Source organism: Apodemus sylvaticus, chromosome 12 (assembly GCF_947179515.1).
Source record: "Apodemus sylvaticus chromosome 12, mApoSyl1.1, whole genome shotgun sequence".
NCBI classification, from domain to species: Eukaryota; Metazoa; Chordata; class Mammalia; order Rodentia; family Muridae; genus Apodemus; species Apodemus sylvaticus.
Genome location: NC_067483.1, coordinates 68,783,739 through 68,806,610, shown reverse-complemented (window position 1 = coordinate 68,806,610; position 22,872 = coordinate 68,783,739). Strand labels below are relative to the sequence as shown.

The 22,872-nt window shown below is 41.4% G+C and overlaps 1 protein-coding gene across 1 annotated transcript; it reads right to left on the bottom strand.

Annotated features, from left to right (window-relative positions):
* Window positions 1-1,643: 1,643 nt before the first annotated feature.
* On the bottom strand, window positions 1,644-22,858 carry Tnfsf4 (TNF superfamily member 4). Its single transcript, XM_052200360.1, has 3 exons — window positions 22,590-22,858; window positions 4,788-4,830; window positions 1,644-2,712 (listed from the first exon to the last, which is right to left on the bottom strand). Exons 1-3 carry the CDS (start codon window positions 22,749-22,751, stop codon window positions 2,318-2,320), a joined length of 600 nt encoding a protein of 199 aa, XP_052056320.1. The 5' UTR covers window positions 22,752-22,858; the 3' UTR covers window positions 1,644-2,317.
* Between the last annotated feature and the right edge of the window lie 14 nt (window positions 22,859-22,872).

The following is a 22,872-nucleotide window of genomic DNA, read 5'->3' as shown; positions in this document are numbered from 1 at the left end:
GACACTTTTCAGAAGCAAAGATGAACTTTGCCAGCTCAACCATCCACTGGACAGGGGCAGGTAGGAAGTCAGAAACAATGTGCTTATGAGGGATTATGAGGAATGATCAAGACATATTAAAAAGAAACACAAAGGAAATCAACACTCTAACCATCAGTGAATTCAAAGGTAAAACACAAACACTATTGTCGTCTGTAACAGTTAACATTAATATTTATATTCTCTGAGAACCAGGAATGCACTGAATACAAAATTATGGCTTAAACCCAGGAAACCACTTGATAAGCCTAAGATCATTATTATGATTGAATTCACCCTATAGCATCCTATAACTGAATGTCATTGGATAACAGTGGGTACCTGCTCTGTAAGGAGTTACCAAGAAGCCTAAGGGAGCATATGTAGCTTGTCAAGGGCAGAAAAAAGAACAGAAAACCAGTTTCCATACAATGAAAGAGAAAGCTTCCCAGCACAGAGACATTTAACACGTGGTGTGATCCTCAGCTAACATTACAAACACAGTATTCCCAACTTTTAGACATTTTGTGTTTCTGCGATGTTACAGGAGGGAAGCAGAATGCAGAAATAGGAAGTCATATGTCCAGGGGTATTTGCTTAGTGACTTGAGTCAAATTTAGAATTCCTGACTTCTGGTTTCTCACTCAGCTCTCTTCCTGGGAATCTCTTCTTTATATAGAATACAGGATTAATTATTCCTTTGAAGGAAATGATAAGGGAACTAAAACACAGGCCATATACGTTGGCACAGGGATGGCTAAGGCTGGCACACAGCATCGGTATCCCTGAGTGACTGCCACTGACCAGAACAAAAGTAGCAGGCTTGGTGTGCTCCAGAGCAGTGAGGTTCCAGAGCAGAGACAATGGTACTCAGGCAACCACCAATAAACAGTGATGCTTATGCTAGGCCTGATCATTACACATGCATAAAAAATACAGACATAAGTCCAAAATTTAAAAACAAGACACACATTTTCTTAAATATTGCCCATAGTTATAAACATTTACTTTTTCAGACATTACTTGGTAGGTAATAACAACTTCGCAAAACATAGTCAATAACAAAAATACACACACACACACACACACACACACACAGTCTCCTGAGTCACCAAGACAGAGATCACACAATAGCTTGCCAGATGTGTAGCCCATGGCAGGCTTTCCATTAGTAACACCTGTGGTTATCTCATTTATATAGCATTTTTATTCAGTTTCTTTTACAGATTAAAACAGTGGGAATATAACTATAGATAGATGCGTAAGAGAAAATATAAAATTATCTGAAAGAAAAATCCAAATGTAACTGAATTCACTTAGTATAAAAATTAACAGCCTTCAGATTTTCTGGAGGTTCAAGAGATAAGCACTGTATTGTAGCACAATGTAATCCTTATGGGAATATGAAATCATCTGGAAAGATTTTGAGATATGTTGTATCTTCTATTGAAAAAATGGCCAAAAACTACTAAAAATTTAAAAATTACTAAAAATTTACCTAAAAGTTTTGGAAGAGAGAACAGTCTTGCTCAGACTGTGAAAATCCTTCTTGGTCTTTATCCTGAGACATCCAGTTCACTATTATCCTGTATAATAAAAATAACCCTCAGGGTAAAACTCTTGTACACTCTGTATAAAAAACAAAGCTCTACTTGTTTTCTTTACATCACTACTGTGGTACTTCAGTGGCATCACAGTCCCTACATAGCTCTTTGAAGGAAGTTTTCTATTATGTATATTTGGAGGCCAGGAAAGAAGAAAGATAAGGAGAAGGTCAGAGTGCACCTCATTGCTTAAACACTCAGTCGTCTTCAAGTCCTGCTTTCCACGGGGTGATCTTCTTTCTGAGTTCCCATGAGGTGAGAGACAGTTTTAGGCAACATGTAACCTTTGGTCACCTTAACCTTGGACAGAGCATTCCAGCTCCTACTGGCTGGTGAGCACCACCTTTTCCAGACTTACAGCCCCATTTTTTGCTCTTTCTTTTGACAATGTCAAAATTCTACAAGATAGTAATCAAGAGCCGTTTTCAGTGGAGGATGTTTATTACAATGATCTGACCAACAGAAACAATGTGTCTTGAAGAGACATTTATTTTTTTCATTCCCAGAAGAGCTCTTGGCAGGCTCAAGGCAATCCTGGGAATGAGAGGTCAACTGTTATATAAGATACAATTTAAATATCCCTGAGTGAGGAAGTAGGGTAGGATCTGCATTCGGTCACATCTCATGAAGTTGAGCAGGATGGGCTCATCTCTCAAAAGAATGAACATTTGTCCTGTCCACCCTCAGAATGGAATTCACAGTGGTACTTGGTTCACAGTGCTGTGGTAAGATCCTTCAGGAGCACAGTATCTACTAGGCGTTAGCTGGACCACAATCAGTTCCCCATCATTTATCTGGAGGTTTTCACATAGAGTACCAGGAGCATTTACAGTCAAGTAAACTTTATCTTTGTAAGCCAAAGAGGCCACCACAGTGAAGACAACCGTTTGACTGTTGTTCAGCATTGGTATAGAGATGGGAGTTTTATCCTTCCGGAAATGAAGGTCAATCATGACCTTCTGGAAGAAGGAGGCCTTCAGGTAGATGAGATAAAGCCCATCACAGCTGATGACGACTGAATTGTTCTGCACCTCCATGGTTTGATACTCGTTCTTGTTGAATCTGATGAAGAGTCTCTCATTCTCACATCCTAAAAAGAATTGAAAATAAGATTATCCCTGAACAAAATATGAGATGAGAACCTTCTAGTGCGGCTAGAACAGATGAAGAAAAAGAAACGAGGAGGGAGACCTTGGGAAAAAATGAAAGCAAAGAAGCACTGTGGTATACCAATGTCTCGAACCAGTGGTGCCTGTGGAACAGAGGGTAAGGCGGAGCCAATGTCAGTCTTCAAGAGAGTGAAAAACGAGGTTTAGGAGTCAGAGCTGAGAGGTTAAAGCCATTGTCATCTCACACATATGGCAGAACAGACAGGTTCCAATATCCCTGATCTTTTTCAAAAGCAAGAAATAACAGGCATCTTTAATGCTTACTCTCCAGCTGAGTGCAGAGACTACAACAAAGGTTGGCAGAGGTCGGGCAACAGGGCCTGCATTGCGTTGGTCCTGACCATCCCTGGTTATCTTGACTCTGAGCAACTACATTTAGCTGTTCCCTACACCTTTCCACCTGACCATGGGAATCAGACTCACTGATCGCATTAGTAAGCGGTCTTTGGTCCAATAAGCTTCATTATGGAGTCAAGCACAGGATGCTTGTGGAATCAAAGCAGGCACAGTCCCAGGAATTAGGGAGAAAGAAGCCAAAGACATAGTCATGCACGTCTTCCTTCTACTTCCTATAACTATCATTTCCTGGAAGGTGACTTGGAAAGAGTCACTGCCACCAAGAAAGAAAAGGAAGAGGAAGAAGAAAATGGGGGAAAAGAGAAAGAGGAGAAGGAGAGAGAAGAGGACCAGCTGCATCTGGAAGGTTTGTGCCAGGCCTTTCCAGAAGCCAGCCCCAGAGCCCAAGTTTCTTACAGTTCTGCATCAGCCTGAATATTACCTTGAATGGCTAAGAAACTGCATCGTATACACCTACTCTGGCTCATGGTCCTCACTGATAGGAAATAACAGGACTCTGGTATTGACTCCAACTCAGTAAGACTTACTTTGTACCTGGCCCTGAAGCTGTGCTTTGAATCAAAAATAATAATGACTTATTGAGGGCAAAATGTACTTCCCATTCAGCTCAGAGAGCTTAATAAATCCTTGAAAACTCATATGGAAATTTCTGATGGTTGGCTATGATCAAGGGCCCAAAAATATTCTTTTGATCAAAGGATCAGTGGGCTCTCCTTAAGGTATCATGTCACGAATAGAATTGGCAGGTGTCTTACAGCCAGGCACACGTAGAATCCATAGATGAAAACTAAATGAAATTCCTACCCAAAAAAATTTCTGGGGGGGGGGGGATTAAGAAAGGCAAGAACAGCCGGGAGGTGGTGGCGCACGCCTGTAAACCCAGTACTTGGGAGGCAGAGGCAGGTGGATTTCTGAGTTCGAGGCCAGCCTGGTCTACAGAGTGAGTTTCAGGACAGCCAGGGCTACACAGAGAAACCCTGTCTCAAAAAACCCAAAAAAAGAGAAAAAAAAAAAAAAAGCAAGTACAGAGATATAGGCACTTCTTTGGTTATTATTCCCTTTTTTTTTAGTTGATAATGATGTTTAGTTCATGATGATGATCTTACTCCAACAATTTGGAGATGCAACTCTTTTCTAAGGGAAATGACAGATCCTAAATTCTGAAGAAAATTAAGACTACAGAAAAGAGCCTATTAAAGACTTGGGTACAAGGCTAAAGAAATGGGTCAGTCAATAATGTGTCTGCTGCTGAAGATGAGATCCTGAGCTCGGTTCATACACACACACACACACACACACACACACACTCACACACAAACGCATGCATGCATGTGCACAAAGCCAGGCACAATAACTCTGGATTACAATCACACATCTCTGAGGAAGGAAAGACAACTGGATCCCTGGAGTTCTCTGGCAAGCCTATTTGGCTAAACCAGTGAGTTCCAAGTATGGTAAGAGACTTGTCTCAAAATATAATGTGAAGAGCACATTGTGAAAATACCCAGTGTCAACCCCTGACCTCCACATGCACACACACACACACACACAAGTGTGCTTATAAACACAGATACACATGTACCACACAGATACACACAATAAGTACATAAAGATCAACTAAACTTTTGATAATACTTACTGGTAACTGGTGCTCTGAGTCTTTGGATTGGAGGGTCCTTCGCCTAAGGAAGGGAAAAGATGGATATTTAAAGAAAAGAAAAAGAAAAATGGATACTGCAGCCCACAGAAACAATACCCAACAAAAGACGTAGCTTTTTCTATGAGGATTTGACCCGGACTAGCTACATACTCTTTGCTTTCCTATCACTACATGTCTCTTCTAATGGGGGAGGATTGCTCTGCTCTACCATGCAAGCATCCGAACTGTCTTCATTTCTGCCTAGCTCTTCTTTGGTTTATTGTGTTGGTTTGCATAGCCCCAGTTCTCCATTTAAATACCAGCACACTTAATAGGCCTCAAAACAACAACAACAACAACAACAACAACAACAACAACAAAACCCAACCTCACAGACTCTCAGAACAAACTAGGAGAAAGTTCTAGAAGCGTTTTGTGTGCTTTCTCTTCCACTGCATCTCAGGAGTAAGCATACCCTGTTTTCAAGGGTCAGTGTAACCTGCTCTAACCTGTCAGAACACAGTATGTTTCAATTGGCTTCAGTTATGTTTTTTGCATTAATTTATTTTGTACATGAGAGTGTGTGTGTATATAAATGAGGCCCTGAGCATTCATGTTTGCACATGTGGTGTGTGTGCATTGTGTGTGTGTGCATTGTGTGTGTGTGTGTGTGTGTGTGTGTTTGTGTGTGTGTGTTGAGGTTAGGAGTTAATCTCTCCTTCTATCATGTAAGTTCATTATATCAATCTTGAGTCCTCAGGCTCAGTAGTAGATGTACTTTCTCATTAATTGGTTTTATGTAAAGGATGTGTGTGTGTGTGTGTGTGTGTGTGTGTGTTTGCACATGCCATGGAACACATGTGCATGTCAATGGACAATTTTGTAGAATTAGTGTTCTCCTTCTACCTTTACATAGTTTCAGGGACTCAGACTCAGATTGTCAGGATTGGGGCCAGTGCTTTTACCCACCGAGGCATCCCACCAGCCACACTAGCTGTTTTTAAGCCTTGGATCTTTCCCTTTTCTTCAACAGCTTGAGAAACCTGAGTTATGGCAGTGCATGGCAGTACGAAGTAAAACAGCAAGAAGCTTGATAAAAACTCACAGGACCTGGCAGCCAGAAGGCCAAGAAACTCAAAATGGAGCCAAGTCATAACAAAAGGGCACAACCCTATGAAAAGTCTGTTCATGTCCATTAAAAACAGAAACAACCTTGTATAGACTGAGTTATCTCTCAAAGAATGCACCAAGAAGCCAGTTACAGATGCTGTCTCTAGAAAATTAATTATCAGCCCGAGGTCACAAGTACTAGGGACGCTTTCTACAATTTTAGAGCGGAGCTATATGGTATATTCCCTACAAAAATGACCACTATTCCCGCCAGGAACAACGTCAAGGCTATTTTTGGCAGAAGATCCTGATCAGACAGACGCTTGAGAGAAAATTGTTTTCCTGCCCTGAGCAGTGAAATCCCTACTTCCCACTCTCCTGGCAGACTAGTTAGCCGCAGTCAAGAGGATTCCACTGGGGACTCCCCACACAAATGAGGAATCCCCTGCTTCTCTTTTAAAGAGGATCACAGGCCTTCCTGGGCTAAAGTCAACAGACTGCTTAGGGAGGAGACAGGGCTTTCCCCGAGCCCCAGCGGTGAGCCTGTGGGAGAAAGGTTGCCTTGGATAGGAATCCAAGTCTTGGCTCCCAGCCCTTTGCACGCTGTTTCTTTGTGCTTTAGGGAGTGCTCCAGATGAAGACCTCTCAAAAGACCTATTACCCCCTCCACCACAATCCCCTAGACAAATAAACTGTCCTGTGCTCTGGGACTTGTCAAAAGTCATCCATATAGTGGCGTGGTGCTCAGTACAGCACATAGTTCTTGGATTCTGATACCAGACAAGCAAGTACTGGGTGATCTTAGACTAAGTATCATAATCTCTCTGGGCAGCAAATTGTTCTCTTTAAAAATCACTACAACACTGTGGGTATCCATGTCAGAACCAGCTTCCCATGAAGTAGCTTCCCATGATACTTAAACTACCCTCCACAAAGAGCAACAAATACATAAACAAGCAAAATAAAACTAGTCAGTGAGGTGACACACATCTTTAATTCCAACAAAGGAGGTGGAGGCAGATGGTCCTTATCCTGGTCTATATAGCAAGCTCAGATTGTGTCTCAAAACACAGAAACAAAACAAAATTGGCAATCCTGAGTTAATCAGTGGATTGAAAGTGAAGACAACAGGAAGTTTCCCCCATTCACAAATTTACTTCAAGCTCTCTGATCTTGAAAGTCCTTGTGAGTTGATTTTCTTTCTTTCTTTTTTTTATGTGTGTGTGTGTGTGTGTGTGTGTGTGTGTGTGTGTGTGTGTGTTGCTGAGGATTGAACCTAGGGCCTTTCACATTCTAAGAAAATGCTTCTCCAGACCACCTACCACCAAGCCACATCTCCAGCCCTTCTAAAAACCTTTTGATTATGACAGTGTCTTGTCAACTTTAAATTCACTGGGCATGTGTGGTTTGATCATTTTTACAGTCTGACTTTGTGAAAGACTCTAAAAGGTTCCTGTGTGGCACATGCTCATGAGTGTGTGTGTATGTGTGTAGATTCTATCTTTTGGTTGTCCTGATGTGGTAAGAGGAACTATGACCAAAAGGCATCTTCTGGGACTGAAATGTCAAGAGGCAGCGAGTGAGGAAAACACATGTGACTTCCTCCACTGGTTTGATCTTCTGCAACCCCTAACATCCTGTTCCTTCTCCCAGAGGTCACCTAGAGTGGAAATTAGCATATCCTCAGAATCCTCTTAGAATCAACCATTTAGTGGATTCAGGTAATTCTGTGCACTAGAAAAAGATGATACTTCCTGCTCCCTGAACTTTTTCTGCTCTCATTCTGGGCACCTGATACTCAGTACCAGCTACCCAACTGCCCAGAGACGCACCCTAACTGCCCAGAGGAATCCCTATACCTCCAGAGTCACCCCATCCCTGCCCAGACACGCACCCAACCGCCCAGAGGAACCACTATACTTCCCAGAGTTACCACTACACCTCCCAGGGTCACCCTATCCCTGCACAGAGACATTCCCACATTTCCCAGAGATACTCTACAATATCCAGGGACACTGCTCAGAGACATTCCATGCAGTTCAGAGATATCCCAACAGTTCCAAAGCCAATGTCATGCTTGACCTGGCTACAACCTCCTAATCACACTTCACTCATATCTTTTTTGTGACCTATGATTAAACCAACTCTTTTCCCCTTCCCCTTAGATGAAGAACCTGATAGGGTAAGACAGAGAGGGATGTGACCATTAGAAAATTATATTAACTTACTGATTTTCAATTTGTCTATGAAGTGGAGAGAGAAAAAAATCTATTTTCTCAGAAGGCTGGTATGAGGTTGATTGAGATAATATGTGTGAATGGTTAACACCTGACATGAAATATTAAGGGGTCAACAGATATCAGCCATTATCCTTTGATACACAGAAAACAAAATCCATGAATTTTTCATGATTGAGCCTACATAATACTGTGTTCTATATGTGAAAAAAGGAAAAATAAAAAATAATTTTTTAAAAGGGAGAATAAATTAAAGAACATATCAAAACTACCAAAGTCCTTGAAACAAGTTCTCTGTCTATTTGTAACTCAGAGAGGACTTGGGCCTCATGAGAAAACAATACAAAGACATCTGGTCTACCTCCACATAGTAGACACTTTGTCTGAATACAAAGAAGAACGAAATCCCCCAGAGCATCTCAAGATGCTAAAGAAACTGGGAGATATCAAAGAGACAGAGTGTTTCCACATAACCACAGCTTACAGAACAGAGTTTCTTAATTCTACAAAGTGTAAAGGTCTCTCATCACAAGTGAAGAACAAAGTTCAAAATCAGCTAGCACTGGGTACAGCCCCAGGGTTTGAATAGTATTGTCTCAGAAGCACCAAAGGATACAGAAGAATCCATCTTTGTGTTGAATATAATGTCTCAGAGAAAGAAATTAAAGACCATGGAAGTGAAGATAATTAACTCCTGTCCTTAATACTACTACACTTTTTTTATTGTGTTATCCAGTGATTTTTTTTTCCTTTTTTTCTCTTCCTTTGTTTAGGTTGCTAGGAATTGAATCGAAGGCTTTGCCCATGTAAGGCAGGAGCTCTTCTCCTGCTCTTTCTTTTTTATTTTGAGAGGGTCTCACTAAGTTTTCCAGGCTGACCTTAAGCTTGTTTTCTATCCCAGGATGTCCTTAAACTCTTGATCTTCCTGTCTCAACCTCTTAACTGGAGACTAAAGCTCTATGCCTCCAGATCTAACATCAATAAACCTGCACATACAAATATAAAAGGAAGAGAAACTGCCTTGAAGATTGTATTAATATTCCACCCCTGTGTTCTTGTATCCACTTCAGTACTAGCCTTGGAGGGAAAAAAAAGGTGCCACACAGCAGATTGGCAGTGACTTCATCATGAGGGCATCCAGGGAAAACCCAGAATTCATGCTTTCACCTCTGGGTGTCAGATATGCTACAAATAAAGAAAATAAGGAAGGGAATAAGGGAGGGAGGGAGGAAGGGAGGAAGGAAGGAAGGAAGGAAGGAAGGAAGGAAGGAAGGAAGGAAGGAAGGAAGGAAGGAAGGAAGGAAGGAAGGAAGGAAGGAAGAGGTAAGCAAGTGACAAGGAACAACTGAGTACCTAGGTAGCAAACACACGGAATTTGACAACTGATTATGCACTATGTATATGAAATGCCTGGAGACATGATGGCACTACAGGAGAACGTGTCTAATGCTGGGAGGCATTAGAGTCTCCTGGGAAAGTTAAGAAAAATAAAAGTAGAGATGCTCGACTTACTCACAAAGCCCCTGGCTCTAAAGGTCTGAGTCACCAGGCACAGTGGTGCATGCCTTTAGTAGCAAAGTGAGGCAAAGGCAGGTGGATCTCTGTGAGTTCCAGATCAGCCTGGTATATGTGGCAATTTCCAAGCCAGTCAGGACCTACATAGTGAGTCCCTGTCCCAAAGAAAAGAATGAAAAGTATGGGTAGATCCAGAAGTATACAAGAATCCAGGTTTCCCAGTTTAAAAATCATTGTACTAACCTGTCAGTGACTGAAGATTTTTGAATAAACCCTATGGGGAAAAAACTGGCACTCAAGAAATGCTTGCTGTTCACTGAAAGCTATTCAATAGCTAAAGAATGATATGATTAACATATTATTTGATAGTTTGGCTAGAAGCAGTAGCAAGTTATTAAGTATTAATTGACAGATAATGTCAGGTTATATCTGTTCTGAAAATAGCATCATTTTGCTTTTCTTTAAACCTGAATAAAATTCCATTTTATACATGTACTATTTTCCTTAAACTATTCACCTGTCACTGTGCTAAATAAAATAAGCCAGGTCCACAGAGACAAATACTGAATGTTTTCTCTAATAATGTGGAGTCTATATTTATTTATAGCTCATAAAAATGGAAAAAGGATCATGAGAGGGGAAAAAGAGTCTAAAAGAGGGGTAAGGAGAACATGAAAGACTAAAAGAATAAATACATAACTTGAGAGTGGAAGGGACTGTTTGAGGGTAGGAACAGAACCAGAAAGGCATGGGGATGTGAAGGTCAGTGATCAGGTCAATAAGAACAGAGTATAATTTTATATATATATATATTACAGTGAGGGGTACAGTGAGGGGCTGGAGAGATGGCTCAGCAGTTAAGAGCACTGAGTGCTCTTCCAAAGGTCCTGAGTTCAATTCCAAGCACCCACATGGTAGCTCCAGTTCCAAGGGATCCAATAGCCTCACACAGACAAACATACATGTAAGTAAAACACCAGTGAGCATTAAATAAATTAATAAATCATTCCAACAGAATCAACTAACCTGGACCCTTACAGCTCTCAGACACTGAACTACCAAGCAAAGAATATACACAGTTAGACTTAGGCTTCCCCAATACATGCAGCTTGGTCTTCATGTGGGTCTTGAACAACTGTAGCAAGGGGCTATCCTAAAAGCTGTTGCTTGCCTATGGGATATGTTCTTCTAGCTGGGCTGTCTTGTCTGGCCTCAGTGGGAGAGGAGACACCCAGCCTCTCAGAGACTTGAAGTGCTAGGGTGGGAGGATACCAAGGTGGGGTCCCCACTGGCTCAAAGAAGAAGGGGAGGGAAGATGAGGGAAGGATTGTGGGAGGGGGTGACCAGGAGGGGACACTGAGTGGGATGTAAAATGAATAAGTAAAATAAATAAATACATAAATAAATAATAAACTTTTAAATACTGCAGTGAAACTCTTTACTTGCATGTTAACTAAAACAAACTGTTAAAAAGAATAAAAATATTTTAAACTAAAACTGAACATCTTTATGAGACAGCCATTATACTCAACTCACAAAGTGAATACTAAGTTAGAACATATACACTCCTTGGTTTTGGCAAACCTGTGTCCCATTCATAAAAGTGGTCTCTCTTCTAATGAAGCCTTTAGGAACGATCAACAAGCAGCATGCTTTATAGAGTCCCAGACAATGAAAACAAAAACTATTTCAAGGTTTGGTAGCATAAGGAGAAAGTACGTGGGTCTAGGCTTTGAAAGAAGGAAGACACAGAACAGCAAAAGATCTACAATTCGCCAAAGGAAAGACCTACAAATAAGGCCATTCTCTGTGTATTTAAGACAGGGGAGACAAAGAACTGGGGACTTCTAATAGCACAAAGCACTGAGGTAATCTTGTTGCAATCCATCATTCCCCTATCCTCCACCCCACTCAAAATCACCATGCAACAATTATCTCTAGAAATTAGAAATAGGAAAATGAGAATCAAAGCTGTTTAGAACTTGTTAGGGAGTAAAAGGTACTAAGTTCAAAATTACAGTCGTTACTCTTCTCTTGATTCTAGGATCCCTTAAAAATAAAAACTCCATTAAAAACTTCTCCAGCTGTTCATACCATGCCCCCGAGAGAGTGATGTTTCAAGAGATCATCTTTGGAAGCTGTCGGCTTCTGGTTCTGACTCAGTAGAATGTGACATAATGCTGTTGACCTTATAGTCATCTGGCATTTGTCTGGAAGAGGCCTATCTGTACCAGGAGCCAATGTTACTCATCAAATATGAAACCAGGAAGTAGGCTCTGCAGTCATATATGGCTCACTGTTCCTCACTCAATACCAGGGCACAATTTGAAGATCTCAAGGGAGCATATGAATGAGCTGTGAGTCACTTAAGGACACTGGGAAAACTCTGTAGCAGTGTTCCCTTAGTGCATTGTGCCATCTCCACTGTGACAGAATTGATGTCGCCACCATCAATTCAGATGAGCTTACCATAGAGATCTGAGAAGTCATGAAAGCACCACCTAATAAATTCTTAGGCTGGGTCTCAAAGCAGAAAAGTAGGATTTTTCACCCTTCCACACTACAGTGGGCTGGAAGACTAGATTTCTTCTCTCGAGGATTTACTGTGTAGTTCATGGAAACAGCCTGTTGCAAATGGTGGATTCTACATCTGATCAAAAAAGCTCAAAACCTTGTTTAAGGAAAGGATTGGAAATAGGAATAAGTCAAAAAACATGGCCAAGAAGTCTTCAATATTCATAAAAGCATATCCCTAGTTATATTCTCAGAGAGTCAAAGTCAGTGGCTTTGAAAAACCTTGATTTAAAAAAACTAACAGATTTTTGGGAACCCAGGGAGAAGCTACATTAGTCCTTTCCCAAAACATTTTCACCCTGAATATATCTGTTAGCACATTTTTCATGTAGCCTCTCTTTAACTCAGCTTTTCCTTCTTCCCCACTACACTGCCCGCTGATTATCTAGTGGCCTTTCATGACTTAGTGGTGGTGTATGTGGGCTTCCTAGAGAAACTCACCACTTTCTATCCCAGAGAACATTGACTCTGGTTTCATTGCCTCTGGTTTCTAAGAGTCATCTCAGATATTCAACTAAACAGCAAAAACATCCAGAAGTATACATGCAATCTAACCGATAAATTCATGAAAAAGTATATGACTGACCTAATACACTAATTCCTTTGAATATCTTTAAGGCAGGATGTTCTTGTACTAGAATTTCCAAGTTGGCTGCAGAATTCCTTGAATAACACCAACAGAAGGATCTACTGAAACATTTCTCCCTTTCTCTCCTCAGTGATTGAGAAGGTATCCACTAAAATATTCTTGCACTAGTTTAGTGTCTAAGCAACTGGAAGTTGTCAATGCGCCCACCATGTCACCATATTTCTGTCAGTTCTCAAACATAATGGCAGTAATCTAATATTTTCTGACAAAGATGGTAAATTTCAACAATCATGGGCAGTGCACAGTGACAATGTCAGCTTTTATATGACCATATATAGCTGCTGACCTAGGTCCAGTCATGGTTTAAAATTGTCTTGGTCATTTTTGAGAGTGGGGAAAGCACTGAAAGTCCTACCATTGGTGTCTTCTACTGGAAGTTACCCACTTCTAGTCTCATTTACTATATAAGAAGAAGGGACCACTTGTAGTGACAATTTTGGAAATTTGCTTTCTTAAAAAAACACAGAAATATTATGACTATATTTTCATCTTAATCCCAAGTATGGGGATATGTGCTTTAGATGTCCACAGCAATTGATTGTGATTTGCCTTGTGCTCTAGCAAGGGTATGATTTTGCCAGTGGTCCATAGTTTCTGCAACTGTGTGATTTTGAGAATTCTAGGACTTTTCAGAGGATATAAAAATCTAGTGCCTTGAAAAGCATGGTGGGTTGTTGGTTGGTTGTGTGGGTTGTTGGTTGGTTGTGTGGGTTGTTGGTTGGTTGTTGTTGCTCATGGTTTGTTAAGTAGTCATGTATAAAGAAGAAACAAGAAGAAATTAGCTATGCTGACAGCGAAGAAGATAAAACTTGTCCCAAGGAACTTGCCCTTAATCAGCAGGAGGTAGTCTAATGATAATGTCAACCCCTTTCTTTTCTTTCTGTTTTTTTTTCTATCTAGTGTTAGGGGATTAAAGGGGTGGAAAAACAGTAGAGAGGGATAGAAGAAAGAAGAACTCACAAAGCAGCTAACACAGTCTACAAATACTGCCTTAAAAGGCAACCTAGTAGAATGGACTGGGCATCAGATTAGCAGTAGGATTTCCTGGCTTCTTTATTGAGTCTAGAACAAGCTTTTCCCCTTTCTGGACTTTTACTATCCTCATCTTGATGTCCATCATCAATTAAAATGACTGCACTGCAGTGCCTAACGACACCTCCACTGCAGAAGTTCATCAAATCACATCATGGAATTCCAAAGAGTAATCCATAAGCACTATGTGACAAGAAGACCTTCTAGACCACAGATCTTTACACAGACCCCTCTAATGCAAGAAAGGCAGAAGGCCTTTTCCTCCCAAGCAGGAGAGTTTCCTCTACTAATTAAGGAACACTCATGGTTGTGCCTGGTCTAGCAAGGCTCCTAGGCTCATCTGCTTGAGGCTGAGCTCCCAGCATGTGCTCTGGGGGAAAATGAGATTGGCGAAGGGTGCAATTGTAAGATTACAACACTGGGAAAACGCTGGTGGTGACAGTGCTGACAACAAATTTTCAACTAAAACTTTTCAGCCAATTAATAGAAGACAGTTCTATTAAGTGACACAGCCAATTAATTAACACAGTTAATTGTGCCTTACACAATTAACTATGTAAGGCAAGAGGAAAGGATCCGCCACACTTTTCAAAACCCAACTGACAGCAAGGCATGTATAATTCCTTACTAATCTCAGGAAGGCCATATCTGTCTTGTTCACCATTTTCCCCTAAATGCCTGACAGGAAACCAATGCGACATGAACACTAATTTAAAATGAACAAATGGTTCCCCTTGGATTGAATAGCATGCTCTTCGAATGCATATGTGCCTAAAACTGAGAACATGTCCTTATTTGGAAATAGATCTGCAGAGAGTTTTCACAAATATGAAGAGTTAAAATGACATCAGCAGAGTTAGGGTGGGTCCTAAATCTAATATGACTGATGCCCTTCAAAGAAAACGAGAGGCTCCACAGAGAGGAGAAGGCTGCCATGTGATAATGGGGGCAGAGGCTGGTGTGAAACCAAAGACCATGAGGATTTTTAGGAACCACCCAAAACAAGAGAGGAGTCAGGAAGGATTCTTGCCTAAAGCATTCAGTGAGAGCATGACCTTTCCAGTATTGCTAGCCTTCAGAGTTGTGAGAATCAATTCCTGTTGTTTTAAGCCACCCAGATTGTGGTAATTAGCTACAGATGCCCCAGAAAACCACAGAGCCATAGAATGTTTATTTGCAGGTAGTGTAGAAATTGCACAACATATCATCACATTAACTACTTGTATTGGTGTCTAATAGAACTAGAAAGACCTAAACAGTTAGTTATACAGCCTAGTCTCCTTCCTGTTTAAAAAGGAAAAGAGGAAGAGAAGGGCTGGAAAAATGGATGCAGACCAGCTTCTCTCTCTATCACAGCATGTCATGCAGGCATTGGTTTGTATTCTGAAAGGATCCTGTAAGGTACTATGCAATTGTTAACACTGCATTAACCACATTGTCTATTGGTGTGTACGTAGCTCTAGGTCTTTCTTCTGTGACAGAGCATAAATCCTCCAATCTTTCTCCAAAAGCAACTAATGCCAGACAGGAAAGTGTAATTTTAAAACAGTCAGGAGCATTCTTAAAAGTTCAGAGTTCTGAGATCACGGGCAAGTCTAACAGAAAGAGGCAAGATTAAGATTTTGACCTTCACTCCCAGCCCTGATCTCTCTGTGTAAACCTTGACAAGCTACTTGCTTCAGATTTTCCCAGTGTTAAATATCACAACCATGACATTTCTACCTGCCTCCAAGGACACAGTAAAGAAGAGAAGCCAGACATAGAGGAAAAAATAGGACAAATTGAGGGACATTATCATGGGTGACATTACTCAAGGCCCTACCGCCCCATGTCTGCTCTCTGATCCCAAGAGCTCTGATATTCCCAGCCTTTATTATACCCCACATAGTAATATCTTCAGGGGTCTTAGGATCTGCAAGCATGAAATACCTAGCACACAAATAATTCTGAATACATTTTTATTACTAAACTGTAAGACATGTTTTGCAGCTTATTTTACAATGCAGAAAGGCATTATTTTCCTTTCTTGATGACTATATTGATGTTTCTTTTTCATTTATAATATTAACCTAAAATTTATAATATTAGGATCTTTGTCTGACTACTTATCCTGGATTCCAGGCTCATATCATTGCTGTCTATAGGGAAGCTCAGCTCTCAGTGTACCTCACTTAAACTTACCAGAGCCCTCGATTTCCCACCAACACAATGCTATGCTTTGTAATGAAGGCTTTGATCCATAATGCTTATTAAACAATATGGAAATAATTAAAGTGAGAATCTCTCTATACATTTGTTAGTTCATGGAAAGACTTAAAATGTTATCAAAGTCAGTTAAATTTATACAAACTAACCCACCTATGAGACATTTCAGAATAAAGGCTCCCCTGAAAAAGAAATCAGTGACTCAAATTATTTGTGTTTCCGATATGGTGAGTCAGAACACATGTTTCCTGTAGGTATAATTTTCTGCTGTTTGACAGCCAAGTCTCTGGAGAATTGGAAGACGTAAATGAAGGTCAATAGAAATAGGCTGGTCTGTAACTTCTAAAATTTTTTAAAACTATTAACTTATTTGTTCATTTAAAAGTATGTGTCTGCCTGAGCTTTTGTGCACCGCATGTGTGCATATGGCTACAGAGGCCAGAAGAAGGTGTCAGATCCCTTGAAACCTGGGTGACAGTGTCTGGGAGCCACTTGATATGGGTGGGAACCAAATGAGGTCCTCAGAATGGCGATAAGCCCTCTTCCTCACCAAGCCATCTCTCCAGCCCTGAATTCTAGAGTTTTGAACCATTCTAACCAGACACTAAGCCTAATAACACTTCATGACTTTATAAATTTTCCCCTTCTGTCTTCTTTTATTCTCTACTACAGGCATAATTAGAAACCTATGCTTAAAAAATAAAAAACAGAACTCTTTTTAAGGTGGATTATTTTCATTCTCAAATTTCCAACATAGAAATCATGTCTATAAAGCCATGATTAACCTTAACATGGTATGCCTGCTGAGTTAAGAGGTATAACTGAATGTCTACATTTATACACATACACACACACACACACAACATACACACACTACAAAGCAAAACTGATGCCTCAATGTGGTTATGAAAATTTGCCCATGAATAGCAGCAATAACCTTGCATTTCGGCACTGGAGAGATGGCTCAGTGGTTAAGAGCACGGACTGCTCTTCCAGAGGTCCTGAGTTCAATTTCCAGCAACCACATGGTGGCTCACAACCATCTGTAATGGGATCTGATGACCTCTTCTGGTGTGTCTGAAGACAGTGACAGTGTACTCATATACATTAAGTAAATAAATCTTTAAACATACACACACTCGCATACACCTTGGCATTTACAAAACTCAGTACTCAAATGTGTGAGTCTCCTAACCAATCTCCTAACCAAGTTCCAAGTTTAAAAACCCAACACACAGGGAATTTACGCAGGATCATGAAGCTAATAGCCTGAAACCAGCTGGACTTCTGATACTTCACTGTCTGGTCCCAAAGTCTAAGATGATTTTCTGTATTTCTACCTAATGAAATATTTTCACTCCTTTATTTGAAAAGTATCAAAACTAGCAAAGCACGGGACATTAGAGATTCCAATTTCACAGTCCTTCTGTTTAGTTCACCAGTGACTATGGAGAGAGAAGCATGCTGTAGATTGTCATTGTGTTTTCGTGTGTTAAATCATAACACTCCCCGGGGCTCTGACTCACATGACCACAGAGGATTAATGCTCATTTTCCATGAACACAAAACCCATGAAACTGGAAGAAAGTGGCATGTTCTTGGACAGTGTAAGGCACAGGGGTAACTGTCACCAAAAGGAAAAGAATAATCAAGGCCGGCTTGCTAGCTCCTTGGCAAGACTGGTCAGCTCAGTGCTAGTAGCTGGGGGCAACACTCAACAAACATAAACAGGGAGATTATATCCATAGGTCAGGTGTGTGCTTGTGTTTATACATGTATTTGTGTGTCATGTGTTTTTAGCATAATTCTATTCACACTATGCTATCCTATGGTAAAGCTCCAGTCACAATATACATATAACTAGATTGCTCATTTAGAAAATACCGTCACTGTGTGAACAAGATTAACATTGCCTAATAGTGCTCGTCCTCATCTATGTGAAGGAGCACTTGGTTCCCAAGAAGTTGGTTTCCTTTTAGATCAACAGAGGTTACTAAATGAATTCAGTTAAGGAGAAAGTGGGCAGGCTGCCTTAAAGACTTAAGAGGATAGTTTTACAGTCGCGCCCCCTAGTGCCAGGTGAAATTAGGTTAATTTCTGTAACGCCCATGCAAGAAGGAAAATGCGGAGAAGCATTGTTGTTGATAACTGCTGCCTTTGGCATAGAATAGAATAAATCAAGTTTCCCAGAATGGTTCTCAAGATCTTTTGCCACCCGTGCCTGCCTAGATTTTCAGCTTCATCTCTTACCCCTATTCTCTATGAACACTCAGTTTCAGCCAGGTTGAATGATTTGCAGTTCTGCCTACCCATGCCCATGCCGCCTGCCTGTGGGGGAAATTCCACTCCTAACTTTAACATCAGCTAAATGTGCTATCTCTTCCCTTAGCCCCCATGACTCTCCACGCGTATGCTCAGACATCATAGGCAACCCTTCCCCCTCTGTTCCTCTTTCTACTGTCCCCTGAGCAACTCTCCACCAACCTGACATCTTTCTGCCTCACCTCAACTCTCGGCCATTAATTCAAAGAGTTTTTAAAAAGAGACCTTCTCCAGTGCAGTTTCTTATTCTGAAGTTTCAAACAGCAACAACAACAACAACAACAACAACAAAGCATTCAGAATGAATGTACGGTTGCTCTAACTGACAAGATGGAGTCCAGAAGTCAAAATGTATCCGGTAATAAGTAGGTGGATGATGATGAGCAAGTTACCTACCTTCTTTGGGTTTTTGTTTTCTCATAAAATACTATTGCTAATATCTACTCAACAATCTAGGGTCTCTCGACCATTCATTAATATCCACCATCAGAGCCTCAAAATCTTTCATGATGAATTAATCCGACCCTCCAAATGCTCCTTTTTTAAATCTCAAAGACTTGCTCAGAGAAAGCAAATTCTACTTGAATTTGAAGTTATTTTATGTACCTGAGTGAATAATTTCTAAGAAAAAGACATTGTAGATTACACGTGGACATTTAAATTAAGTCCATCATAAACAAAGATTCAAGGCAGATTCCTCCTTCCAGTATTTAACAATGACAACGACAACGAAAGTTGGAGTTTTATAATACAAAACATCACCAAGAGACTGAATTCTAACTCTGGCTCCCCTTGACACAGACCTCTTCTGCTTTTCCTAACTGAAACAAGGGACAAGGAGGTGGCATTTGCTAACTATGCAAGGTCATGGTCAAGGTGACATGGAACTCAGAAGACTTCAACACCCCCGGGACACAGAAATATAACTCACAGCTGGGGAAATAGCTCAGATGATAAAATACTTGCCTAGAAAATGAGACCCTAACATCAGCTCCCAGGACCCTCGTTAAGATGCGGGACATACGAATGTGCCCTTGGAATCCTAGTCCTGTGAAGGCAGAGACTGGAGGATCTCTGCATCTCAATCACCAGTCTATCCTAACTGGTGCACCCCAGACCAATGAGCGATGTCATCTTAAAGAGAGGGTGAGGCACTTCTGAAGATGACATTGCAAGTTGTTCTCTGGCCTCCACACACAACTGCACATACACATGCAGCCAAGAACACAAAAGCAAGTACCTGCACATAAACATATACACACCCACAAACACCACATTAAAAATAATAAAAATAAAGAGCTTTTCACTGCCTAGACCAGCTTTCCCACTGCCTATTGCTTCCTAGTTAAAGCCCCAGGTAAGACTAGAAGCCTGGCACTTTAAATGGTACCTTAGGGTAATGTCCAATGCCAATGAGGCAGCAGCAGCAGCGGCATTCCATTTTGTAAATTGAGTCAATGATATCTAGAGTGTTTTTGTCTTTCCTCGTTCTCTTTTTTACAGATTTATTTATTTTATGTACATGAGTGCACAGTGTAGCTATCTTCAGACACACAAGAGGAGGGCATCAGATCCCATTACAGATGGTGTGAGCCTCCATGTGGTTGCTGAGAATGGAACTCGGGACCTCTGGAAGAGCAGTCAGTGCTCCTAACAGCTGAGCCATCTCTCCAGCCCCATCATTCCACGTTCTAAGCAAGGTACTTCGTGAACTACAGGGTGTGTAAATTAAGTATACAAAGTATATGCATGAAAATGATTCTTCCAGGCCAATCTTAAGAACCAAGAAATCTGCACATATAGACACAAAATTCTGCTAATTCCTTCAACCCCCTCCCCCAGGCCTGTTCTTTGAGATGGAGCCCTCATTAGCTGATGGGCAGAAAGAGACCTCAATGTCCATCTCATACAACCACACCTTATTAGTGATGAGAAAACCGAGTCCCAAAGGAAAGCATGAACTGTAGAAGATGTGGGTACTGCCTGTCTTTGGGTGAGGCACAGGGGGGACGCGCTGCGAAAACTAAAGCTGTTTCTTGTGTATATCAATAAAATCTAATCTAGTAATTATTGTTGCAAAATAAACTTCAAGGGAAATTTGACTGCCTGGTAGAGTTTAGAAACTGTAACTTTGGAATCTTGAATGTAGGAAATTAAGGCTAAAAATGTAAAGCTAAGACATAAGGGGAAACGAAAGAAACATGCTTATTTAAAAAAAAATACCTTTTTCCTACAACAGAAAAACCTAGTTTTCCTGGGTATAGATCTTATAAGCATCTCAGTAAGTTTCCCCTGACACCTCACTACAATATATGTCCCCCCGGGACAGGTTTCCTTACACCAGCCCTACCACCTGGTCCACCCCCAACCACAATGCTAAACATTAATGTTTTAAAGGTGACCAGTCCCTTTGTCAAAGAGATTATCTTTCTCCTCCTAATCTCTTTCCTATCAATACAATTACAGGGAAAAACACCTACTACCTATCTATGTACTTAAAAAGTGAGATTAAATATGATGATCCGTTGCACTGCCCAAGTCTGAGAATAGTCAAAAACTTTAAGATAGACAAGCTCCCAAATCTTCCCTTCAAGGGCAGCCAGGTTGCTTATTTCGTGAGCAATCAGCTTCAATGTCCAATTTATATCTCCTGCTTTTGAATCCATTTCTGAGCCAAGACCACAGAAAACAAATCTCCTCCTAGACTGCCCTTACCTCAAGGATCTACGTGGCTTTGGCTTTACTCCCCACCTCTGCCGCAGAGTTTCTGAGTGACTTGAAGAAAGGACCCGAATTCTTACCGTGCCCTGGGTGAGACTGTCCACAGAGGTCCCAGACGCCAGCGGTTTACCCCGTGTTTCACTTTTTGTTCTCTTACCCCTGCCTGATAGCCTTGTGTGCCTTGTTACCCTAGACTGGGGTCTTGCGTCCTTCTCATCCCACAGAGTGAGGAAACACACAGTGCTGTGGTTGTTTGAAAAGTCTCAAGACTCCCAGACCTATTCAGGGCTCGCAGCTGGTCTATTTTTGGTTACTCTGTTTGCTTTCTTTAAAAAGCCTGATTCCGGTCTGCGTCTTAGGCATCCTACCGTGAACAAATTACTCTACCCTAGCACCTTCTCCCCCAAAGTGCCTACAGACTTTTCACCCACTGTCCTACACAGAGAGCTATGTGGCGTGGAGAGGAGAGGAGCAGGATGGTGCTGCTCTAATCGGCCAAGCAGGCTTGAGCACCATATCAGCCACGTTCCTGGAGTTTGCAGGCCTGAGGGACAAGCACCATACACGGTTCAGCCATCGTGAACACCTACGCTCCCGCCAGCTGCTATTTATCAAAACCCCACTTCCTGTACACGGAGACAAGCCCAGGCATTTGCCTGGACTGCTCTTCATATCCTGGTTTAATCTGAGGTAGCTGTGTCTCTGATGTGGCCATCAAAAAGACATTCCATCCTGTCTGTCATCCACCAGGGAAGGATTTCCTGACATAAAGCAACCACTGGGGAAGCAAGAATTATGAGACCAGATCCAACATGGAATTCTGGGGAGACTGCAGAGTCACATGCAGTGAACATTTAAAGAACAGCCGAACAAATAAAATTATGAGCTTAAGTCATCAATGTAAATGTCTGCGCAAATAAATTGTGCACACACATGCATTGCCACAGCGCTTCGGGTTAGTGATAGGAAAGGACTTAATCCTGAAACCTTCGGAATTTTTTTTTTTTTAAAGCCAGATCCCCTTGAATATCTGCAGATCCTTGAACGTGATGGGAAGTAAAATGGGTCCATTATTTGTCTTTCATTTATGTTGATTCCTCCATCAGCCCCATTGCTCCCAGGAGGAATAGAGAAACATCAGTAACCCAAAGCTTCAGGGTGACAGCTTATTAAGATACTTTTGCCTTGCAAAAAAGAAAAACAAAAAACCCTAGAAGCAGGGCCCCTCTGTCCTTCACTCCACCCCAGCACTGCTACTGTTGAAATGGGAAGGAAAGGAGACACCAAAGGATATTCGACCACACTTTACAGTCCCTTGGTAACAGTAGCAGGGAGCTGAACAGTTTTACCATTAGATCATTTACAGGTGACTGCAGCTGTTGCAGCTGGCACTCAGCCAAAGCTGGAGGAAAAGCAGCGCCCACTGGTGCATCTTACCGGAGACGAGGAGAGTTGCAGGCAGACATAGATGAGACACAGGAGCATCCCCGCTCCCTTGATCCCAGAGACCACCAGCCTTAGCGTCTTCTTCCACTTGAATCTTGGCCTTGATCCATTTTCCAGATTCTCATCCAGGGGTTGAACCCCTTCCCCTTCCATCTTCTCAGTCGGGGTGAAGAGAAGATGCAGCTGTGGCAAGGGGGAGCCTGGGGAAGACTGCTCTTCACCACAAAGGAGAAGATAAGGGCAAAGCCAAGCCTGTGGGTCAGAAGATAAAGGT

Excerpts from the sequence above, each read along its gene's own strand:
- Tnfsf4 (XM_052200360.1), bottom strand. The coding sequence starts at position 22,751 with ATGGAAGGGGAAGGGGTTCAACCCCTGGATGAGAATCTGGAAAATGGA. Across the intron at positions 4,831-22,589 it reads TGCAACTCTCCTCGTCTCCG|GCGAAGGACCCTCCAATCCA; the intron begins GTAAGATGCACC and ends TCCCTTCCTTAG. Across the intron at positions 2,713-4,787 it reads ACTCAGAGCACCAGTTACCA|GATGTGAGAATGAGAGACTC; the intron begins GTAAGTATTATC and ends AATTCTTTTTAG.